This window comes from Antechinus flavipes, chromosome 3 (assembly GCF_016432865.1).
Source record: "Antechinus flavipes isolate AdamAnt ecotype Samford, QLD, Australia chromosome 3, AdamAnt_v2, whole genome shotgun sequence".
Lineage (NCBI taxonomy): Eukaryota > Metazoa > Chordata > Mammalia > Dasyuromorphia > Dasyuridae > Antechinus > Antechinus flavipes.
This window is the reverse complement of record NC_067400.1, coordinates 27926633-27943863: the sequence shown is the minus strand read 5'-3', so window position 1 is coordinate 27943863 and position 17231 is coordinate 27926633. Positions and strand designations below refer to the sequence as shown.

Genomic DNA, 17231 nt, shown 5'->3' with positions numbered 1-17231 from the left:
TATGTGCTATTTCATCGGCAAGAAACACTAGGTCAGCACAGAAAATAAACTGAGCCAAGTAGGATTACACAAAGCACATATACACACATACCTCAAACATCTGCCAGCTAGTTCATCATGTGTGTAATCCTACAAGATTGTATTTTTCCATTCTTTCGCATTTGTGAATTTTTCAATATAGGGAAAAAACCTATTCAGCACCCAGTTAGGTGGCACAATGGATGGAGTGTCAGGCTTTTTCCTGAGTTCAAATCTGACCTCAGACATTTACTAGCTGTATGATTCTGGGCAAGTCACTTAACCTTGTTTGCTTCAGTTTCCTCCTCTGTACAATGAGCTGGAGAAAGAAATGGAAAACCACTGCAGTATCTTTGCCAAGAAAATCCCAAATGAGATCATGAAGAGTTAGACAGGATTGAAATAACTGAACAAAAACCAATGGAATATTCATACTGACCAATTATCTCATACTCACTTCTTATGGCTAGTCCATTCTATTTTCTTAGTCATATATTTCCTCAATAATATTCCTGTTTTCACTTCTGCAAAAGGGAAAATCATGCTAGCAATACCTGATTTATCTTCTTACAGGGTTTCTGCAAGGAAAAGTACTTTACAAGCTGTTAATACTTTAGAAAGGTCAGTGATTATTGTTAGTCTAATTATCTATATAAAGACTTGCTAACATTGTCTTTGAAAAAGCATTTTTACGAGTCTGGGTGCCTGATGGTCTATGCCCCCTACTCCTTCCTAATTGTATGGTTTTAGACAAAATATTTTTTCTTTATGTCTCAGTTTTCCTTTCTATAAAGTTATAACTGTTGATCCACTAGGATAGAAGAAGGGAGGAAAAAGAACAGGTAAATGGGAGGTATCCATGAATACTTATATTATTTACAGCCAGAAGAGATATTAGATATTATCTAGTTTCTCCTGCTTGTTTTACGAATGGAAAAACAGAGATGCATTGACTCCATAACTAGATCCCCTCCAGCTCAGAAATTCTGGGATGATTGTTTCCCCAGACTTTCAGAAACCTTTTCTTCCCTATTCATCCCATCATTATTATGAGTGGCCATTCATTTTTTTAATCTTTTTTTTTCTTTTTAATTGCTTCCATTTCTGGCTCAATTTCCCCCCTTGCCAATCCATATTTTTAAGCCTAAATTCCTCAGCCTTCTTGGATCCACCTTCATTCCACTCCACAATGAGATCATAGCCCTGGACACAGGTTAGATGGGTGTGGTTTCCCTTGTAAATAGAACTACATCCTGGTACACCTTTTCATTTCCTTTTAACTCCTCAAAAACTGGATTTGGATGTAGAAGCTTTTTTTCCTTCCGTGCGTGTGTGTGTGTGTGTGTGTGTGTGTGTGTGTGTGTGTGTGTGTGATTTTTATTTTTTGAATTAAAAAAGTCTGCAGGACTTTCCCCAAGATTTTCAAGATTGGCCATTCCCTCTCCCAACATCAATACAGATGAAGTGAGGTGAAAATAAAAATCAATGGTTGCATTGCCTAGCCTAATACTTTAAACATATTAAGCTCATAAAAATTACCTTTTTTATTTGATTGCTAACTAGGATTCTGGATCTAGAGCTGGCGGAAACCATCATCTAGGTCAACTTACTCATTTTTAAAATGAGGAAACTGAGATTCAGAGAGTGGATGTGGTGGACTGAGGAGTGTCTCTAAAAAAGACTTATGGACCTTGACCAGGTTAGGATCAGTGACAATTGATGCAACATTAGGAATTAGTGAAGTTTGCTTTAGATATGGTCAAGCCCAGCCCAGGCCTGATTCCCAGAGCCTGCATTAATTACATCCTTATTTGACTCAGACAATACTAGTGATAAAAATGAAGGAAGAACATGGTGGAAGGACAGAAGCTTGGCTCTTGGGGGATGGATGACTTAAAGCTTTTAGACAGTATCTTTATTTTTCTCTCTCTCTCTCAGAATCCAAAAAGGAGAAACCAGAAGGAAGCAGCTTGAAAAAATCCCCCTTTAACTTATTCATGAATCAGCTACAGAAGAAAAAAACCTCTGAGAAAAAGGAAAAGTCCCAGAGAGATTTGGTCAGCAGATTGTTTAAAGGTTCTAAACCCAACCCTCCCCAAAATGACCTTAAAAAGGAGAACAGTGAGTTGGAAACGACCGATTCTCAACCTGAAAAGAAGATGGAGGCGGAGGCCGGGATTACAACTAAAACTGAGACCAACGCCAAGACACTACAAACCTCAGAAACAGGTTACCTCTGACTAACTTTATATTGCTGTTGTTTTTAATGACAACTTAATTCTGGAAGCCATCTTATAACTATGGAGGAATTTAAATCATATCTGTTGGAATTTGTTCTTTCAGGGCATCTTGGTTTTGAAGCTGGAAGAAGGTGTCCCTTGACAGTAGAGGTCCTTAACTCTTTTGGTGTCATAGACCCCAAATGAAGGGCTTTTGAAGCTGGAAGAAAGTGTCTCTTGACAGTAGAGGTCCTTAACCCTTTTGGTGTCATAGACCCCAAATGAAGGGCCGGTGAAGCCCATGAATCCCTTTTCTTTTTTTAAAATTTTATTTTATTTTATAATAACTTTTTATTGACAGAATCCATGCCAGGGTAATTTTTTTACAATATTATCCCTTGCACTCACTTCTGTTCCGATTTTTCCCCTCCCTCCCTCCATCCCCTCCCCTAGATGGCAAGCAGTCCTATATATGTTAAATATGTTGCAGTATATCCTAGATACAATATATGTTTGCAGAACCGAACAGTTCTCTTGTTGCACAGGGAGAATTGGATCATGAATCCCTTTTCTAAATAATATTTTTATATAAATGAAGGAAATTCTCAATTTCACTTACAAATTAGCAAAAACAGTGATATCCTTTTATTTTTCCTACAGAAGATTACATATTCTTTACAATCTATCCAGAACCAGGTTATGGACCCTCGGTTAAGAACTCCTGATTTAAAATGAAGCAGCTTGATAATCAGTGAAATTTTATTCTGTTTGTCCATCTTGAGTTGCATTAAAGAGGTCTAGCTCCCAGGAATTGGGAAGCAAAGTTCCCAGTGGACTTGGTCCTGGTCAGCCCACATCTGGAGTTTTGTGTTGTTTGGGGCAGGACAATGGTAAACTGAAGAGTAGTCGTATTGTGTTGTTACTTCATCAAATGCCTTTGCTTTTGTACAAATGGTGTCTTAGAGCTTTCTAGTTAAATGTAAATTCATTGATAGGGGTTTTTTGAGCTGTGGCATAGAGGATTTTGCTAGCAAAGTAATTAAAACTTAGGTTAACTTTGTGAGCATTTGCAAGTGAGAGGGTCCAAGAGGCTGTAAACTTAAAGCAATTTGGAAACTTCGAAGTATAATTATTATTGGTATTACTCTCGTACTTTGCACAGTACGATGCTGTGGTGTCTACTGGAGAGAAGGAATGGATCTTTCAATAACTACAAATCCTTCTTTATTTTTATGTCACAGTAGAGTCTCAGTCACTTGGTACAGAAACAGATTTAGAATCCAAAACAGCTAAGATGGAACAGTTCCTGAAGAAGCTGGGAAAGAAATCCAACAGTAGAAGCATTGATCTAAACAACTGTAGATTGACATCCACTGATGCTGCTGAACTTGGTGGGTATATACAGGAGAAAAGGGCTAAAATTTAACATTACAGCCTGGGGATTAGAGTCAAGCACTGAAGTCTATCAGGGCCTCAGCTTCCCCATCTCTAAAATGATTAATAATAATATTTGTATTATTATAATCTATCACATGTCATATGTAATATATTAATTATAATTACCAATTAGTCTGTCTGTCTGTCTCTCTCTTTCTATATATATATATTTTAGATTCAAAGAGTTTTCATTGAGTTTATTAAAAAGTCTCCTTTGGTTTCTGTCTCCTCTTGGTGGTATCATCCAGTTCTTAATTGCCTCTTGCTCCATAGACAACATCTGTTGTTACAGATTAAATGAGTCCTCAGAATACACTGATAAACTGGAGCGCTGCCTCGCCCCTGAAGGCATGCCATGTGTGGCTTTTTAATTACCCATGGAGTAAAAAGTAGCATTATCAGCAAGAAACATCTGCTTGGCCTAAATTTGAGCCTGGGTGGGAAAAAAGATGACCTTGCTTTCTCTCTCCAAGGATTATTCATTTAACCAAACTCGGTGTCTATCCTGAAATGGAAATGATGTAGTATCTACAAATGAAAAGAACACAGTTAGGTTTGCTTTTTTGTGAGGGGTGTTTTTGTTGTTATTTTACCAAAGTGTTGTGTCACTGCAAAGGAGAAGGAGACTTTAGCAGGAATCTCATCAAAACTAGCCAAAACAGTATCTGTCACTGGATACGATCTGAGTAGCTCTCTGGGAGAGGGATCCCTTCATAGTCTCATATAAGGACCCCTATAGTTCCATAGAAAAGCAATTTAAAAATTAAATATTATAAACTCATATATCACAGCTGGAATCAATTTAGTTCAACCTATTAATTTTACATTTGTGGAAGCTAAGGTCCAGAGAAGGGAAGCAATTGATCCAAATTTATACTGTTAATTAGTGGTCGTGCTAAGGCTGGAACTTAGATCTCCCAACTCCTATGATAGTATTCTTTCTGCTATAACATTATAATTTTTCTCCATCACTATGGCGTAAGAGTCACTGTTCCTATTGAAGGAAGCATTACATTGTTTTAACCTTTTGATTTTATTTGGAATTTGGATGCTTTTTGTTATTAATATCCATTATTTGCTAATATAATATTGTCAGCCTTTCTACTCACATTCTTTGAAGACTTTCTTACAATGAAAAAAGCAGTTCCACTAAAGTAAATGAAAGGGATATATGAAAGGAAATAAGGAAATAATGAAAGGGATGAATTCAGAAAAATCTAAGAAAATTTATGAACTGATTCAAAGACAAGTGAGCAAAACCACAAATACAAGATATACAATAACAATGCTGGTTGTAAACAAACAAACAAACAAAAATTTTGGAAGACTTGAACTCTGATTAATGCAATGACCAACCCTGATCCCAGGAGAACAATGATGTATCATGCTACCTGCTTTTTGCCAGGGCAGAGATGGACTAGAGGTGCAGAAGGAGACCTACATTTCTAGACTTCCAATATATGGATCTATTTTGCTTCACTACCTTATTTGTTGCAAAGAAAGTCTTGAGGAGTGAGAAGTAATTTGAGGGAAGAGTAAGATTGATGAAGAAAAAAAAGTCAAACAACTAATAAAACATTTTAAAAATACACAGGAGAGAAGAAAAGGAAATTCAGAAGGGCACATGGATAGGCAGAGCTGGTATTCTTACCAGGTTAAATCCTATGTATATATAGATAGATACACATTTATATACATATATATATATGGGTGTGTGTGTATGTATATGTAATATTCATTTCATATTCAATCCTCTTTTATCTTTTTAATTATCTTTTTGTTTGTTTTTTAATATTCTTTTTTTTCTTTAACTATCATTTTCTAAGAGTGGCTAGTAGCAATTCTCAGAATGAATGGATAAACTGGAGCTCTATCTACGCCCCAAATTGTGCTAAAAAGCCCCATGTGTGGCTTTTTAACTATCTATGGAATAAAAAGAGCATTATCAGCAATTAATATCTGCTTGGTCTAAATCTGAGGCTTGATAATGAGAGAGGTGATGTTGGTTTTTCCCTCTAAGGATTATTCATTTGATCAAATTCTGTGTCTATCTTGATATAAAATAACAAGTAATACATCCATAAATAGAAAGAATACAGCTTCTTTTGCAGGGGGGGAGGAGAAGGGAACTATTTGTGAACAAGAAAACCAGTTATTCACTGTATCAGCAGCAGCTCTGTCCTGCCTTGTAGGCTAGTCAAGAATTTCCATTAAAGTAATTGATACTATGTTTGATATATAATTGACTTAGAGAAGTTAGACTTGAGTCCTTGGTGGGAACAAATCCAGCCCATGTGAAGGCCCAAGGTGCTCCCCCTCCAACCCGAAATGGTCCCAGCACGGCAGCAGTTGAAGAAGCTATATTCCATTGAGTCAATGCTAAGAGTATGGTTAAGTTGACCTTTTATTATTAACTATTACATATTCTGTAAGTGTCCCTTTTGATTCCATTCCCAAACACAATTGTCTTGAATTGGGCCCAGATTATCAGCACTTTCTGTGCCCTGCTCCCCCACCTCGTTGAACTCTTCCAAACAACTCTTTCTCTGGAGCAAACTGAGGCAAAGTATGGAAATAGAGAACCCATCAAGTTCTTTATCTCATTGCACTCTGCATGGTTCTATCCAGCTTAGTCTCAGCCCAAAACACAGTTTTTCTGTGGGAGTTACAATGTCCTCCTCTCCTTCCTTCCCAGATTGTCCCGACCAAAGCCGCTTGTTGGAGGAGGCTGTGATGTTGGGTGTAAGGTAGTCTCTGCCTACTCACATTATCTGCCCCGCTGCTTCTCTCTCCAGTACTGCTGGAATTCCTCATTTTCCCCATGGTGCACTTGCTTACTTCTCACCTCTCCCCATCCTTTAGGAGAAGGGAGACTCTTTTCAGATACAGTCATAGTCCTTTCATTCTGGAATCAGAGAACACTGGAACTTTCTGCTCTGATTCACTATCATCATTTTTATTCATTCCAAATCCTTGACCAAAGGGATCCTACATATATATATATGACGATGTCATATTTATTGATATTTGTCAAATTCTTAAATATATATGCATATATTTTTTTAAAAAACAACTAAAAAAGTGACCAAATATGATAGCATAATAGGGAACTGGCTGGTGAATACAACCACATTTGACATTTTCCTGTCTCACAGTCTTTCGCCTCTATACTTCTCTATACTTAGAAAAGGGCAAGTATTTTTCAACATTTTCTCTGGAATCAAAATTGGCCATTACATTTTTTTGAAGTGAAGCTGCCTTTTACTGTTGTTTTCAATTACATTATTTTAGTCACTGTGTATCTTGGTCTTGTGCATACAAATCTTCTGGAGGGATATACCATTATGCATATTTACCGAAGGTATTCAATCCAGAGTAAACATACTATTTGTATCACAGAAAATAAAAGTACACCCCACCCTTCTTTCTTTACCTTTCATTGCAAAATATATAAACAAAAAAAAAGTCAATGAACAATAAAAAGCACTCTTTTAAATAAAATTTTTATCTTTTGTTTTTATATCATCACCTTCACTTCCTAGTGTATTCCTCCCCCAGCCTGCCTATAGTAACTCCTTCTCACAAAAAATTTTTAAAAAATTATGAAAGGCAGTTCAAAAAAATCAATAAGATCAATCTAGTCCAGTATATATATATATACATATACATACACATATATACACAATCATAATTGAACAATGACTGTCTCGTGATACCCCTGAATTTGTTGCCCATTCCTGTTGCTTTCTATTTCCTCCTAGTTGCTTTATTGCCTCTTCTTCCAGACCTGGAAGAACTGGATGTTTCCTGGAATGACTTCATAGGTGGAGCTCTCAAGCCCACCATGTTACAAATTCATCATATCAGCAAGTTGAAAATCCTCCGACTGAACAACTGTAGACTCACAACCGATGATGTCTTAGCATTAGGTATGATATATATTTTCTTTTTTTGTTTTGTTTTGTTTTGTTTTTTACATGTTTTCTTGAAAGAGAAGAATATGGGAAATTCTCAATCAGGGATAGTTCAACCTGAAATCAGATACAGATTTTTAATGTTTGCATAATCGTCCCCAGAAACGAGGAGGAAAACATTTAGAATGTTTTCCATGCTTTTACCAGAATTTCTCTCCCTAATGACAATTACAATAATAACGGATTGAAATCAAGGAAAAATGTATTAAGCATCTGTTTATTAAACAAAGCACTGTTTTGGGCATTGGAAGAAAGTCAACAATGAAAAAGACAGGATCTCTTTATTCAAAGAGTTTTTATTCTAATTGGAAATAGCTGAAAGAAATACAATGAAATACACATTTGAAGACTGCATAGGAGAGGAACCTACAAGATACTGGGGGTTGAAAGAATAATAAAGCAAGTTTCATAAAGAAGATGACATCTGAGCAGGGTATACAGCTCAAGTTAATTCAACAAACACCTGCTCTGTGCCAAACATTGTGCTAGGTTCTAGAAATACAAAGACAAAAATGAATTCATTCTTGCCTTCAGGGAACTTATATTGTCTTGGTGGATTACAATGTCAATATGGATAATTAAATATGAAGTATAACAAGATGGTAACTATTTTCTTGATGTAGGGAATGAAGAGGAAACTCCCTCTGCCAATCACAACTGTCTGTAACTTAAGAGTCTTAAAAGAATTGCCCAGAACACTGAAAAATTAAGTGACTTACCAGGATCACTTTGTTAGGATGTGTCTATACATAAAGATTATTGTATTCATGTTCTCCTCTTTTTTTTTCAAAGAAAAAAAGAGGTATTAGAGATTGAATTCAGGTCTTACTAGTTTTAAGACTAGTTATCTCTCTATGCTGTCTCTAAAGAATATACAAAATATTTTTCAATATAAATGAGTAAATAATAGTAAATAACAAGCATTTATATAGCACTTATTATGTACCAGATAGAGAGCACATTGTCCCCACTTGTGGACCAATGGTGCAGTTTCCAATGATTTCTCCTTGAATTAACCTATAAAGGACTTAATAGGTACAAGGAAGAGTAATAAAGATCTTGTGTGGGAAGTGGTTCTTGGTAAGGGAGGGCCTCTAAGTGAATGAATTAAAAAGAAAGTTCATGACAGACATGGAACTCACCTGTTTATTGCCACAGTTAGGAGATGGAACTTTGATAACAAAACATAACAAGCTAGCTACATTAATTGGAACACAATGCTTAAAAGGATAAGATGAAATGAGGAAAGTAATGGTTTTAAAAAGCAGAGCTGGCGATCAGGAATACTTTTGGTTTAAGGGAGAATTAACCAAAACTCAACAGAAAAAGGATAACTGGGGGAATAATGAGGGGTACTGTTTGGTTATTGTGTGGAAAATAGAAAGGGAAATTTGAAAGAGTAGGTTGTGGCCAAACTGTGAAGAGCTTTGGATGCCAAGTAAGGAATCTTGACCTTTTTTAGTAGACAATGGAGAATACTGAAGATTTTTCAATAGGATAGTCACAGGATCAGTTAGGAATTAGAATGGTTAAATTGGAAGAGGTGTGTGGTTTGATTAGAGAGGGAAGAAATGGACAGCAATGAGATCAGTTGGATGGCTTTTACATTTTGTCAAGTGAGCCATGACCAGGTCTTGACTTAGATTGATGGCACTGATAATAATAAACATTAGAAGACATTTGTTCTCAAAAAGGATCATGACATCAAAGAGGTGATAACATGACTTGCAAGTGAATTGGATTGGAGTGAGGGGGAATCTGTACAAAATCACCAACCTCACTTTCTCCTAGAGAGCCATATGGATCAAGTGGCAATATATCAATCAGGACAACTGGAGATGATTATGATGAGACAGACCCACTGTGCTGAAAAATGGGGAGATGGGGTTTAGCAACTAACTGAATATCAGGAATGAGGGAAAGGGGAAAGTTAAGGATGAGTCCAAAGGTTTGAATTTGGGTGAGTGGGATAAGAATGGTGTCTTAAGAAGTAGAAGAGTAAAGGAAATTATTTAGAGAAAATAGATAATGAGATAATTTTTAAATAAATTGTGTTTTAGGTATTGTGAGATTTTCCTCTGAGTGGTTGAAAGGGAGATTTGAAGCTATGGAAATGATGAGATGTCCCAGGGAGAAAGTGGAAAGAGAAGGGTCCTTTTCCCTGTATGCCATCTAATGGAGGCACCAGAACCCTTCGTTGTACCCATATAATTTACTTAGTTCTGTCTGCCCTCCTCTGGTGAGATACCATGCTCCAGATCTATTCTATTTACTGTCCTATATTCTTTAGAGCCCTCATAGGCTCATAGGTTTACAAGTTCTTTTTTGCTAAAAAGACCTCTACTCATCAAGGAAACATCTGTCTGCCTTGTTGCTCCCTCTGTTCTTTCCTCACTACCCCAACTCTAGCAGCTGAGAAGTCCTTTTTTAAAGCCATTTGGCCTCTCACCCACCCAGGCCTAGGGATCCCTCACTGTCCCATTGCCTTCTCCATGTCCTATTCTCCTGGTTGGGCCAGGAACATTCTAAATATGCTCTCTAGACTTTTCCCCAACCCCTGCACTGTACTGCTGTCAGGCTATTCATTTCTAATATGCTGTTGGCTCAGCTAAGCATGGTCTCCATGGCGTTAAAGTGGGTTAAATCCCTCTGTGGGCCAACAGAATGCCCTGCCTCACTTTTAATCCTGGCAACTCAAAAAAGGACACAACTGAGTTCCTGGGGGCTTCTTTTCCCATTTTCCTACCAATTTGTATGGAATACTGGGTTGATCTGGACTCATGCCCCATTTTTTACAGGAGAAATCCTTAAAACTACCCCAGACCTAGAAGAACTCAACTTATCCTGGAACAGTAACGTGGGAGGAAACCTGAGCCGGCTCCTCCAGGGAATCCAGGAGGGGAGCAAGGTACAAATTCTAAAGTTGATGGACTGTGACCTCACAGCAGAAGATTCAGCATCTGTAGGTAAGTAGCCCTTGGGAAAAGTGAGCCAAAGGCAAAATAATGGGAATGCTCCCAGTATTAGGTAACTTGTTAAAAGAAATTCAGTAGGTTTTTGCTCTTCTTCCCTGAATGCAAAAGCATAATTAGCTTATCACTTTATTTCAGTTAATTCCATAATCCATGTTTCCCACCTTTTTTCCAGGTCAGGTGTTACCCCGGATGCAAAATCTTGAAGTGTTTGATCTTTCCATAAATAAAAACATTGGCTGTAGTCTAAATAGTATTGTGCAAGGGCTGAAAAATACTCCATGCTTGAAAGTGTTAAAGTTACATACTTGTGGATTAACTCAAGACAGCATCCAGATTTTAGGTGAGTTAAGTTGGCAGAATTGTTTTTTATTTTACCTGGAATCCTTCAAAGAAGTTATGACCTTTGAAGTTTGAGATTCCCAGCAATTGTTCCCAGATCTCAAATCTCTCCCTAAAGGCCATCGCACAGGCTGTCTCCCATGGGAGGAATATACATCCTCCTCTCCTACACCCTCCTGCCCTCTACTTGTCACACCTGGAGATGAGCATCTCGGACCATAGTGAGGTTGAACCTTGGACAAGAGATATGCAGGCCATTCCTGGGTCCATGTTTGGACCTGCCAGAGCTCATGTTCCAAGGTCATAAATTTCAGAAATCAATATGCATTTATTAAAAGCTTTCTGTATATCAGTCAGGAACCCAGAGTCACATCCACACCAGAGGGAAGCATCCCAAGAAGACTTTAGTGAAGACTTTGCCAAGTAGTGACCCAGTAGATAGAGTCTTGAATGTGAGAACTGCTCTCACCTGTGATACATACTGGCTATGGGATGCTGGGCAAGGACTGAATCTCTCAGGACTTTAGGCAACTTTCTGAGGGTCTGAGCTATAGAGAAAATGTCAGTATGCATTGGGAAGGAAGTGAGTCTCCTGTACCAGTGAAATCATTGGTCCTCCCCCTATTCCTTGCACCTAACACAACAGATATTTAGGAAAATTAGGTAAATGTCTGGGAAAACAATGCTATCCTCATTATTAAGCGAGTCAAAGGTATTGAGCCTTTCTAATCTTGTTGTTTTCAAAAAAATATTATTGTCAATAGTATTATGTAATAATAGTAGCTAACATTTACATAGCACCTACTATGTGCCAGGCACTAATGCTTTACAAATATTATCTCATTTGATCCTCACAACAACTCGGGGAATTAGATTGTAAATTATTATACTCATTTTACAGTTGAGGAAACTGAGGCAAATAGAGCTTAATGACTGAGTCTTGCCACTTTTTCTTTGGCCCCCTTGAATCCAATAACTAACCCACATCTCCCTGATCAGGATTCAGAGTTGCTCAAGAGGCTCATCCAGGAGGGACACAATCTGGGGAGCAGGTACTTAGCTACAGAGAGGCAATCCACTATCACCATAGAGTCAGTCAGTCAAGGATGGCTTATGGCTCATACTCTTTGACCCTGGGTGTGACATTCAACATCTGAAGAGTCCCACTCCTTAAATGGCAGAGCAGTGGCCAATCTGCATTGGGAGAAAGGGTCTCCTCATCAGCAGCTCCCATACCCCAGAAATCATGGGTCCAGTCCGTCATTGTTATTCAATAGTGGGAAGAATGGGGTCAATTCTGGCCAAAAAAAAGTTGGGGGGTGATTCTTGTTCTTTATTGGTGATTTCAGTTGTGTGTTACTCTCTCTGACCCTTTTGGGGATTTCTTAGCAAGGATACTTCAATGGTTTTCTATTTCCTTCCACAGTTCATTTTACACATAAGGAAACTGAGGAAAACAGGGTTAAGTTATTTGCCCAGTGTCTTAGATCACATTAGACTACTTCCATTTCCTCATCCAGCTGCCCCCCTTGTCTACCTCAGGTTAAAATTCATACTCCAGCTAGAGAAGTTTAGTATGAAATGACCCCTAGGAAATGAAGTTAACAAAATAACCTGTAGGATATAAACTAACAGGGGCCTTAGAGATGGTCAAACCCATTGTCTGCCAGTAAGAACTTCCTCGAATCACCCTGCCCGGCACCCCAACAATTGTGTCCCTCCCAAGCTGGCTTGAGCAAACCTGAAGTCAGAGAATTAAAGCTTCTGGGAAGGCTTTATTTGGTTTTAGGATTCAAGAGAATTAAATAAAAAGTCACTGCAGACAGAGCACAGTAAGGGAGGAAGTTCTCAATGAAGTCTTAAGAGCAAGAGGTTCCCAGCTGCCCTTCTGCCACGAGGAACCAGATAAATTTTTTTTCTTTCTCACCATCTGCTGGAAGTCAGAAAGGGATTCTTCTTTTCTTGGTAGGCGCTGCTTTTGGCCATTTGCCCGAGTTAAGGACACTGGACCTGTCCAGCAACAAGGAGGTTGGGGGAGGGTTTAAAGACTGTGCCGCCCATTTAGCTCATCTGAAGTATCTCCAAGTTTTGGACCTTCACCAGTGTTCCTTATTGGAAGAAGATATAGCATCTCTGAGTAAGAGCTGAGGAGAACTATGGGGACTGAATATGAATCAAAGTATAGTATTTTTACCTTTTCTGTTGTTTGCTTTTTTTTTTCTTTTTTGTGTTTTTTCCCCTTTGATCTTTTTTTTTTTTTTTTTTTGGCATAGCATGATGGATATGGAAATATGTTTAAAATAATTGCGCATGTTTAACTTATATCAGATTGCTTGCTGTCTTGGGGAGGGGGAGAGGAGGGAGAAAAGTTTCTAAGACAAGGTTTTGCAAAGGAGAATGTTGAAAACTATCCTTACATGTATTTGGAAGAAAAAAAATGCTATTTTTAAAAAAGAGCTGAGGAGGAGCTCTACAAACACAAGCCACTGACCACACGATTCCAGTTCTGCATTGGAGCTTCCTTCTCCCTCTGCCCCAAGCAGCAATCCGGGTAGTGCATGCAGGGTGGGCCGGCGGGATCCTGAGGCAAGGGTATTCACTTGGAATCATCTCTGGTCAAGATGGGCTTGCATCTTATTCTGCCCCTGACTGCCTATGTGACCTAACACAAACCACTTCCCCTCAATTTCCTTCTCTGTAGGATGAGTGGATTAAAAGCTCCTAGTTTTAAACTTTATAGGAGGAAGTTTGTCTTTGTTCTGTCTACATAGGCCCTCTCTCTCCCTAATCCCTCTCTATCCTTCCTTTTTCTCTTTCTCTATTTAGCTGTGATTTATGTAGTGCTTTAAACTTTGCCAAGCACATTACAAATATTATCTCATTTGATCCTCATAACCATCTTTGGAAATAGGTGCTATTGTTGGTTTTATTTTTACAGATGAGGAAACTGAGGCAGACTGAGATTCAGTTATTTGCCCAGGATTATAGTATCTGAGGCTAGATTTGAATCAGATTTTCCTGACTTCAAATCTAAAGCCCAATTATTGGGGGAAGATTGTGTGTGAGTGGGAGTTTTTTTTTTAATTTTAGCAAAGATAGCCATTTTCTTCAATGTGATGGCCAAACAGAAATCAGAGAGCATGTGCCTATGAGAATATGCATCAGACAATGTAGATTAAAGGAACCCAAAGCACTTTGCATACACTCTGCTATTTGAGCTTCATCTCAGGATGGGCCAGGAAGGTGCTACAGGACCATCCCCCATTTTGCAGGTTTGGAAATTGAAGTAATTTGCTTGGGGCCATATAACTAATAAATATCAGAGGCAGGATTTGAACCCAGGACTTCATGATTCTAACACTCGATGGTGTAGTGGGTCCTGGGGCTTGGAGTTAGAAAAACTTAAAATTTGGTCTCAGATTCCAGCTCTGTGACCCCGGGCAAGTCACTTAATCTTGTCTGCCTCAGTTTCCTCATCTGTAAAAAGGGGATAATGATAGCCCCTACCTCTCAGGATTGTTGCAAGGATCCAATGAGATAATATTTGTAAAGAACACAGCACAGTGCCTGGTCCATTGTGGGCGCTTAATAAATGCTTGTTCCCTTTTCTTCTTCTACCTACATTATGCCTCTGTATCATAGGGTGATAATTTTATATTTGGAAGGGATCTAAGAAGTCATCAGGTCAGAGAGCTTAAGAAACTTCAAAATGTCACATATTTATAACTGGAAGGAATCTTAGAGGCCATTGAGATAAAACTCATTTTACTGATGAGGAATCTGAAGCATAGAATAAGTGCCTCAGTGACTTGACTAGGGTCATAACAAGTGACTCTAGATAAAAAGCATCCTGGTCATGCTTTCATTTTATTCTTCAAAAAGGATGATTTAAGAAATAGGGAATATTGGTTTTCAGCATTATTATGAGAATTTTATTTGGAGTATCTACCTTTATCGTATCATCACTAATAAACACATTATCAGGGGAAAAATTGTTGGAAAGATTATCTTAATCTCACCCTGTTACATTTGGAAAAGATAAAAATAAAGTTCATCTTCCCAACTCTCAGTGCAGAATTATTAATTATTAATTGTTATTATTAATGGTGATTTCTTTGATCTGATCCTTCAGAAAATTCTAAAGAACTTCCAACCTTAGAGTCAATGCTCATCTAAAGCCCACTCATGAGTGTGTCACTCTGTGATATTTTAAAAGCCCAGGTGATCCCTTTACTGTCCAGTCTCCGGGAATTGGATCTATCGGCCAATAAGAAAGTAGGCAGCTCCTCTGAAAATCTCCTCAGCAGGCTTCGGTTTTTGCCAGAGTTGACAACTTTAATCATCAATGGCTGCGCATTAGGAAAGGATGCATTCACAGCTTTTGGTAAGGGAACTCTTGCCCAACAGACTTGCCTGGCAGAGGAAATCTAGCTTTTTTTCTGATGTGAGCATGCTCTTCTTCCTCATAAGTCCTATCCCACTGAAAATGGATACTGTCCTTCTATCACAGTGTTCCCTTCCTGCCACTGTCCCCCATGCTCCCTACATATTTGAAGCTTATCTTGATATTTTCCTAATATTTTTAAATCAAAATAAATAACTTTGAATTGGAGCAAGTATTTGAAAAGGGAAAACAGAGATACCTGTTAAAGCACAGCACATTTCTTCAATTCGAGCTTTATTTGTTTTTCTTTGGAACTATAATGGAACCAATCTGTGTTTTTGACTCCTTTGTTTTCTCCAAGACAACAGAAATTATTTATGCTTATCTTTTCAGCTGAAGCCTCCATGTATCTCCCTGCCCTGCAGACACTTGACCTTTCTTGGAATAAGTATGTTGGAGGAAACTTAAATCTGCTTTTAGAAACTCTAAAGCTTTCAGCTGCCCTCCAAGTGCTAAGACTGAGAAGCTGCTCCCTGATCGCTGAAGACATGGCTCTCCTGGGTATGTATGTATCTATTACAATGAGGTCCTGGTACCTCGAGTCTACCTTCTAATAAATTAGTTGGAAATAGTGCTGAGGGTGGGCTCGAAGAACAACATGTGATTCCTGACTCCACAGCTTATTTTCTATGTGCCCCTGAACAAGTCTCTCAAGTCCTTATCAGCAAAAGGGTTTATAATTTATGATAAAACACTTTTAAAGTCCCTGCTAGCTTTAAGACTGAGACAGTTTGCGCTTGTATCACTCACAATATATCTGATATTTGTGATGGGTATATGCAGAGAAATAAATAGAATTGGGGAAAGGGCTGGCAGGGCAATGGGTGATGTTCCCAGACTACTTGGCTTTCATCTTTAACCAATTTATTTTTATAAAGATAAACCAATCTGTTTAAAATAAACAGCAAAGACAGCCTTGAAAGAAAGCACTGCTGATACCTTCTGTTCTGCTACTGCCATCTACTGCTTATTTGTTAAATTATAGTTTAATGACTTCTTTCCCCAAAAGGCACATAGCTCTTTTGTGAGCTCCTCACAGGTCAATTTGAGATCTTTTAGGAGTCAGATCCATAGCCCCATCCAGTCATCACAGCAAGAATCCCTCAAATCTGTATTTCTGACTCCTTTGTTTCTCTCAACCTCAGCAGGAACTCCACCAGGCTAGCTTGATATTTGGGTTGGAATGATAAATTCCTTTTAACTTCTATCTTGCTCCTGGATTTATGAAGATCACCCTAGAACCTCCCCTGATATGACACTGGAAGGCCAGAGTAGATCTGAAGAGCTTTATTTTGCATTTCTATACCTGTATCCAAATGGCTACTCTCACCACCTCTAACACCTTATAAGCGCTCTGGATCTCATTTAACTTGTGTGGGCCCTGTCCTTCTCCCTAAGTGCTTTATCCCTGTAACTTATAAATTTATACTTTGGGGCAGAATTTTCTAAAGAAGTTGGAGTCCATCATAAAAAAGGGAGGATAGACTATGGAAAATGCAAAGACACTTCTGGAGAACAAAATATTGTCCTCTTCGACACCCATGGGACAGGTTGTCAAGGAATATAGTCAGAGAGGACCCAGTTCAGCTCATTATTTTTCAAGGGCATGACCACTATCCTGGAGGAAGCCTTTGAGTCATAGGGTATGGTATTAGTGTGAACTAGGAGTGGCCAGTGCTTGCAGCAGAATAATGTGGAGCCTTGGTGGACTAATCTTTAATTTCCTACCACCCTGAGGTGATAGCCAAGTAGAAGGAAAAAGTGGAGCCTTTAATTACAGAGATGTGAATACACATCCCTCTTTTTAGGGGATGACCCTCAAATT

General features: G+C 38.4%; 1 protein-coding gene across 1 annotated transcript in view; it reads left to right on the top strand.

Annotated features, from left to right (window-relative positions):
- Positions 1-3485: 3485 nt before the first annotated feature.
- The window catches only part of LRRC31 (leucine rich repeat containing 31), a 17507-nt gene continuing 3761 nt past the window's right edge, over positions 3486-17231 (top strand). Inside the window, exons 1-7 of the mRNA XM_051983149.1 lie at positions 3486-3628; positions 7436-7603; positions 10447-10614; positions 10796-10963; positions 12932-13099; positions 15179-15346; positions 15740-15907. Of these exons, the coding sequence (XP_051839109.1) occupies positions 3532-3628; positions 7436-7603; positions 10447-10614; positions 10796-10963; positions 12932-13099; positions 15179-15346; positions 15740-15907 (1105 nt within the window). The 5' untranslated portion in view covers positions 3486-3531. The remainder of the gene's footprint in view (positions 3629-7435; positions 7604-10446; positions 10615-10795; positions 10964-12931; positions 13100-15178; positions 15347-15739; positions 15908-17231) is intronic.